Consider the following 7,500-nt stretch of genomic DNA (forward strand, 5'->3'; position numbering starts at 1 on the left):
GAGCGGATAAAGTGTATCAAATGGCCAACATTACTGTCTTTAACCATCTTAGAATCTAAGGGAATCGTTTCCGGTAGACAGGGGCGAGATCAATGTAGTTCAATGTAGGATAGATGACTAATGGATTTTTTTTCAGTCGTTTTAGTTCTTATCCTACAAAAACGATTTTACTTTTAACGGATGTATTTTGTACCCCTAAAAACAAATATTCTAAAAAAAAATGTTGAATTTATAAATTGAAGAATTTTCGCTATAGTAAATGCACGACACAAAAATAACGTATCAATAGAAGAACTATTTTTCCCTCACTACTTACTGACTTTGTATTCATAGCGCTACATACTACTACATACTGATTTTGGCCAAGTTAGTTATAAGAGGGGGGTTTCTGTGGCCGAAGTGAAATAATTTGGGGTTTTTTAATCCTACGTTGAACTATTTACGTCGCCCCTTACAGTCTTATTTTGTTGCTCAACAAGAATGAGGAACTAAAATTATTACATCTTGAATGACATACTTACCAACCATCGTTTCAGAACAATTGGGTTGATGTTAAACTCGTGAACCAATCCTAGCTCATGGTACATATGCTCCAATAAACTTAACATCTATTGAATAAATCAGACGTATCATGTAAGTAAGTAAGTAAGTAAGTAAGTAAGTAAGTAAGTAAGTAAGTAAGTAAGTAAGTAAGTAAGTAAGTAAGTAAGTAAGTAAGTAAGTAAGTAAGTAAGTAAGTACCAACTAATATACAATGTTCGTATGATGTTGTCGTTATAAGTTCATTAAAAGTGGCCATATGAATGATGATAGGGTATTTATTTTGAATTTTTAAGATATAAAACAATTTTATTACATATTTTATTTATACACGTGTGCACACCAGTCAAACAACCAGTAAGGTACCACGGTCATACACATATTATATGCACGAAAGCCTAACAACCAGCAAGGTACCACGGTCATACACATATGCACACCAGCTAAACGCACAGCAGGGTACCACGGTCATACACATATGCACACCAGCTAAACGCACAGCAGGGTACCACGGTCATACAGATATGCACACCAGTCAAACAACCAGCAAGGTACCACGGTCATACACATATGCACACCAGTCAAACAACCAGCAGGGTACCACGGTCATACACATATGCACACCAGTCAAACAACCAGCAGGGTACCACGGTCATACACATATGCACACCAGTCAAACAACCAGCAGGGTACCACGGTCATACACATATGCACACCAGTCAAACAACCAGCAAGGTACCACGGTCATACACATACACACACCAATCTGGCTTCATAATCTGTATATATTGTCTATACATACAATGAATACAAGAAAGAGGGAACGGCTGGAGAAGGGTATATGATAAGATACTATTCCCGATATTTTCTCCCTTCACTAAACCAAGAAAATCCGAGTAACATAAGGGCCCTCGTCACGTGATCGCTAGAAGTGTAGTGTAACAACTTTATAGGTGACGAGTATTTTCTAGAATAAAAACACTATTGAGGAATGATATAATTACACCTTCCCAAGCATGATTTACCGAAAATCAAGAAAAATAATGGCTATTACGAACGTTTTCACTTATATTTCAAGCACCAGAAAACCATACAACCAGTGACGTAGACACGGGTTGTTGTGTCGTAGAACGACAAGGGTATATAATAGTCCATATTTTCTGTTCAAAGACAATAATTTGGCTTGCGCTTGGTATAATAGTAGTTACAATTGACATGACAGACATACTGCTATACCGGTTCTACATGGGGATAATGTATACACATAGTGAAAAGTATGAATAGAAGATAACCTCTCACCTCGTTAGATTCCCAGTGCCATATGTCGAATGTCGGTTTCTTCAGATAGTCTATTGTTTCCTGAGACAGGGTGTACTGTAATGGAGAACACATTGTATTATAATGTCATATAACTGTATTAAAATAACAAAGGATAACAGAGAGACAGACAGACAGACAGACAGACAGACAGACAGACAGACAGACAGACAGACAGACAGACAGTATGCTCAATTGCATTCCACAATTTCGTCCACACAAAAAAAGATAATAAAATGGGAAACCTTTTTTGAAAATTCTATTTGAAAGTATAATTTGGACAAATCAAATTTGAACAATAAAAGCAAAAATAAAGCAAAACATGATCATACGTTAACCTTTACCTTGGGATATTTTGGAACATCTCGTTTCATGCCTATTTTCTTTTCGTCCACAGAGTACGTACTGAAAGATAAAGAAATCCAGAGTTATAGTACATGACTATATAGACTGATAAAGTTAGTAATGGAAAATAGCAAACAGAGCAAAACACACAATTTGACAGATTATTTGTGTGATAAGCAAGTCGTATGATACATCATAAAACACTACAGTAAGTCTTTATAAGAAGCTACAATATTGCAAATAATAATATTTGAAGCAAACACTTTAGTAGCATGTTGCAAATAAAAAGTCACTAAACTTAAAATTAAGTTGCAGAATTTCGACTTCAGGTTAAACAATTCTTTGAGATTTCTAAACAACAACAATAAGGTTTAGTTGTTGTTGTTTTTAGAATAAAACTAGGTTGGACGTAATAAAAACTACTTCGTACAGGAGGTTGTCTTTCACACTTTTCCTTAAGTTTTCGTCTCCCCCCCCCCCAAAAAAAAAAAAAAAAAAAAAAAAACTAGAATATTAGCACTTTGTATTTCATATTTATTAGGTTGAGTTTAACACTTTGACTTTGACACTTTTCCTTAAGTTGTCGATTTTCCCCCCAAGAAAACTGTGCTAAAGAATATTGGCGCTTTGCATTTGATATAAACATTCTCGCCAAGCTTTACATTTCAGATTTCTATAAACAGAATACCGTAAGAAATATCATTATTCATAAATGCTTAGATTAAATATGTTATCAGTGGAGTCCATTCCATTAGCTCTTTGGTCTTGAATGATTTTTATTTGATATACGCTTTGTATGTGATACCGCCTTCGAAAGGATATGTCCAAAAATGTGACAAACATGATATTACATTGAAATAACCAAGTTAAACAATCAAGGTTGACAAATAAAACCTTATTTTCAAAACAAACCACACACGTCGGTGATATAAGCTACTACAAAATTGCTAAAAGCAACATTACTGAAAAATAAGCACATTTATAGCTTTTACAAAACCAGTCAGGGATAAAAAAAAAATTGAATTAAGTTAAGAAGTAGAAGAAAATCAAAACGGAGAAAATGTTATTGCCTGCTATACTACAAAATAGCTTGTCTCAGAAGTCTAGTTTTCTAGTCAAATAAAGTCTAAATAATGTGATTAAAATCCAGAAACACACAATTCAAACAAAGTTCGTGTAAAAGAACAAAGCAGGTGCGGAAAAGGTTTATAAGGTAGAGAATAATCTAGTCTGAGATATTCATCAATAGGTGCAAGTGAGCTCAATTTCTTACTTCGAAATAGTCGAGTCACGTTTGCCATGGGCGCTGAAAATTTTGATGAACAAAGAAAACATATACAATTATCATTATAATTATTTTGTTATCTGGTCTAATCTAAATATCCCTCTATATTCTACTCCCTTCCCTAAAATTAACTTCTAACTTATCAATACCTTTTCCTGTATATTTGACATGTTGCAAATTCTCTTAAAACTTCCCTTGATAACGAAGGTGGTTAAAAATGGTTCATTGACTCATGCAAAAGATGACGTAGATTGAACATATAGGTAACAAATGAAAAAAACGTAAATAATAGCGCCATCCATGACTTTGGTCTATCATCGAGTGTAAGGTAGATTGCGCCTTCAGAACCAATTTCCCTGAACATCAAGGTTCTAAAATTGTTACATTTTGCTATAAGTAATCCTTTTCTTAGCCATTTATGATAATAAAGAAATTTGGGGGCTATCGTCTTGCTTTTATGGAAATATGATATTTTCCCATACAGTTAAAAAAAACTTATTCGGCGGCCATATTGGATACTAATTTCCATGTTAAATCGACCTCTACATCAAACAATTGTACGATGACCCATGATTTTTAGTTTCTGTGTTTACCTTAAAGTGGCCATATATATGAGAATTTGATATATATTTTGGACCTTTGATTATAAAATAATGGTTTCCTAGTTGATAAATCAATATGAAACAACATTTCACTATTAAAGTCAGTGTTTGTAAGGCATTACACTGCAAAAAAACTATTTATAAAACGTGTAAAAGCTTTGTTATTGTACGTATTTACTACTATCTTATAATTTATTGCGTCAAAAAAATTAACTGGCATTTGTTGTTTCACATTGATTGTCCAAGTAGGAAGCCATGATAAAATAGTTTCATAAATTAAAAATCCAAAATACATACCAAATCCTCACCCATATGACCACTTTAACTGAGCGTTGGTTTTAGATTTTAAAGAAAAAAGTAACTGGAAACGTGTTTTCTTGAAGATAAACTAATCCGGAAATGGATACATCAGTATTTCTCTAAAAAATTTCCATAGAAAATATATAATATAAGCATTCAGTTCGTGGGATAAGTTTCATTTTAAGGAAGTAGAAATATACTTACTTTTTGGCGTTGAGAATCTGATATTTAATGTTTGATAGTTCCTGTTTACATTTCTCGATTTCCACGGCTTTGAGACCTTCCACTATAAGCAACAGATAAAGAGTGAGTGAGTGAGTCAGTCAGTGAGTGAGTGAGTCAGTGAGAGAATCAGTGAGTCAGTGAGTGAGTGAGTGAGTGAGTGAGTGTGAGTGAGTGAGTGGGTGGGTGAGTGAGTGAGTGAGTGAGTGAGTGAGTGAGTGAGTGAGTGAGTGAGTGGGTGAGTGAGTGAGTGAGTGAGTGAGTGAGTGGGAAGAATGGTTTGTGGGTGGGTGGGTGAGGGAGGGAGGAAGGGAGGGGGTAGCAAGTGATTGAGTGAGGGAGGGATGAAGGAGTGATTGACCAAGTGAGTGAGTGACTAGGTGAGTGGAATATATTAATCAATCAATCAATCCACCCAACCACCCACCCACCCTCCTATCCATCCATCCATCCACCAACCAACCAACCAACCAACCAACCAACCAACCAACTTACCAAAAAACGAACAAACGAACAAACAAACAAACAAACGAACGAACGAACGAACAAACGAATGTATTTTCTTCGATACAGCGATTTTCTTAACACAGGAACGCACACATGCATACATACATACATACATACATACATACATACATACATACATACATGCATGCATGCATGCATGCATACATACATACATACATACATACATACATACATACATACATACATACATACAACCCAAGTTCCTCGTGTAAAAATTGCATGTCATCTCTTTGTAAATCTGTCCTTTTGTCAATATTATATCTGCTATATAATATCACCTACTTTCCATTCTCTTTTCTATCGCCGTTAATCTTCGTGCCACCTCTTCTTTCAGTTCTGTCACTTTGAATGCTCTGTGTATGAAAGATACAATGAAGACTTAGTATGACGTCATCTTTAAAAGTATCATTTCCATAGCTATTCTTCGTGATACTAGAGTCACTTTGATTCTCCAAAATGTGTTATCGTGACATATATATATATATATACCTAAGTAGCCTGCCATCTCATATCTCCTGTATCGAAATTTCACAAAACCAAGTATTTACATATTTATGAAACATTTTCTGCTGCATTTCAGAAGGCATTTGTAGAGATATGCTTGTTCACCCGTCATTTGCTATTGCCATTACTCCATCTGGCATTTAGGTATATATGCATGAATGATTCGATGAGAAATACTATAATACTTAGTAAGCCCTTAGACTGCCGGTCACCCGGGTTTTTTTGTCTCATAATCTCTAGATGTTTTGATTTGTTATTCATTTCAAATTTCGGGAAGAAAAAAAATTGAAATGAATAACAAATTCAAAATATTTGACGATTATGAGACCAAATTGATCTCCCAAGGGATTGGCCCAGTCTAGTAAGCTCTATAATATGCAATAAATTGTATTAGAAACGCGCCCGAGGACACTTCTCTTTATTGGCAGTCTAAAGGCACCCATCGACATTAACGTGCTATGTTTCTCATGACCCGACCGACCTGATATTTTTTTCATTCTACAGAAAATATATATACAAAATTGCAGAATTAGTGATTTAGAAGTGCGAATCTGAGCGACATCGTCGTTTATTGCATAAATTCGAGACCTTCTCATATACACAAATGTTTCATTTTCCTTATGACGTTAACTGTCATTTCACTGAGACTGTCAACGTATCATGATTATGAATTAATTTAAAAGCATCATCATGTACACATACATCTTCTTTTTTATTCATTTTTAACCGGCCATAATTTTATGTTGTTACGATGAGAAATATACTGTCAGCAATCGTGCCGACCAATAGTCGCGCGGGTAATAATATATATAAAGTCATGTGATTCGATTCTGACAAATGGCAGCTTGTGTAAGAACATTGAAGTGTAATAATAATAAATAAAAATAGCATCTGAGAATTCTTACTTACTTGTCAAATTGTTCTGCCACCTGTGTTAAAACGGTCTGCAAAACTTCGTCATCGCCTACAATTATTAAAGTAAAAGATATAGTTTTAATATGTAGAACTGAACCCTTAAAAGTTCTTAAATGCTCCTTACAGGGGCACAAGCTGACTCCATAAGTATTTTGGCAAAGTTTCCCTGCATATTTCAAAGGTACTCAAGGTATTAGACTTACTGAAGCCACATACAAGTAAGAAGGTGCTGGAGCACACTTAACCACCACTTGCAATTGCCTGAACTCAAACCTGGTATACAGATATGACTCATAAACGATCCGATGACGTAATTTATCACACGTGTCAAGAAATATTCAGGAATCGCTACTATGCAACCAACTGTTCTAACAATAACATAACAATTGCAATGTCACTTAAGGTATTCATCGACATTGACATTATAATGAAATGAGGTTTTATTTATATAAAGTATTTTCACTTGAGTCAAAATTTATAAACTCAGCTTGTACGACTTTAACTTTTCCATTTGATCGCTTGTTTCCGGTTCTGTTGGATTGATGATAAAAAATGGATAGGAAGGGCACCTTCTTTTTTTCAATATTTTTTTTAATGAAATCTGAAACAATGCTCCGTTAAAATCAAGAAAAAATATCAGGGATGAACTAACAATTTGTTGAATGAAATCGTTTCTTTTGCCATAGTGTAAACGTAACATTCGACAGCCATTTTGGGTTCAAAATTTGATATCGTTTGACCTTCATTCAAAAAATTGTTAGTTCATCCCTGATATTTTTTCTTGATCTTAACTGAGCATTGTTTCAGATTTCATTTTAAAAAAAATATAGATAAAACGACAATATTATGCAAATAAAAAATGTTGTGAAACAATAAATAATAACATGGTCGACTCGTACTACAAGTTACAGGCATTTCAGAAAGTGTTTTCTTACCGTGAGA

The 7,500-nt window shown here is 34.5% G+C and overlaps 1 protein-coding gene across 1 annotated transcript in view; it reads right to left on the reverse strand.

Annotated features, from left to right (window-relative positions):
- LOC144439658 (high affinity cGMP-specific 3',5'-cyclic phosphodiesterase 9A-like) overlaps window positions 1-7,500 on the reverse strand; it is a 46,988-nt gene that overhangs the window by 8,732 nt on the left and 30,756 nt on the right. The window contains exons 4-10 of the mRNA XM_078128897.1: window positions 7,494-7,500; window positions 6,553-6,607; window positions 5,422-5,492; window positions 4,594-4,675; window positions 2,202-2,262; window positions 1,840-1,914; window positions 522-608 (exon numbers count right to left, since the gene is read on the reverse strand). The exon at window positions 7,494-7,500 is cut by the window's right edge and continues 37 nt beyond it. Coding sequence (XP_077985023.1) covers window positions 522-608; window positions 1,840-1,914; window positions 2,202-2,262; window positions 4,594-4,675; window positions 5,422-5,492; window positions 6,553-6,607; window positions 7,494-7,500 — 438 coding nt within the window. The remainder of the gene's footprint in view (window positions 1-521; window positions 609-1,839; window positions 1,915-2,201; window positions 2,263-4,593; window positions 4,676-5,421; window positions 5,493-6,552; window positions 6,608-7,493) is intronic.

The sequence above is a fragment of the Glandiceps talaboti genome, chromosome 9 (genome assembly GCF_964340395.1).
Source record: "Glandiceps talaboti chromosome 9, keGlaTala1.1, whole genome shotgun sequence".
NCBI classification, from domain to species: domain Eukaryota; kingdom Metazoa; phylum Hemichordata; class Enteropneusta; family Spengelidae; genus Glandiceps; species Glandiceps talaboti.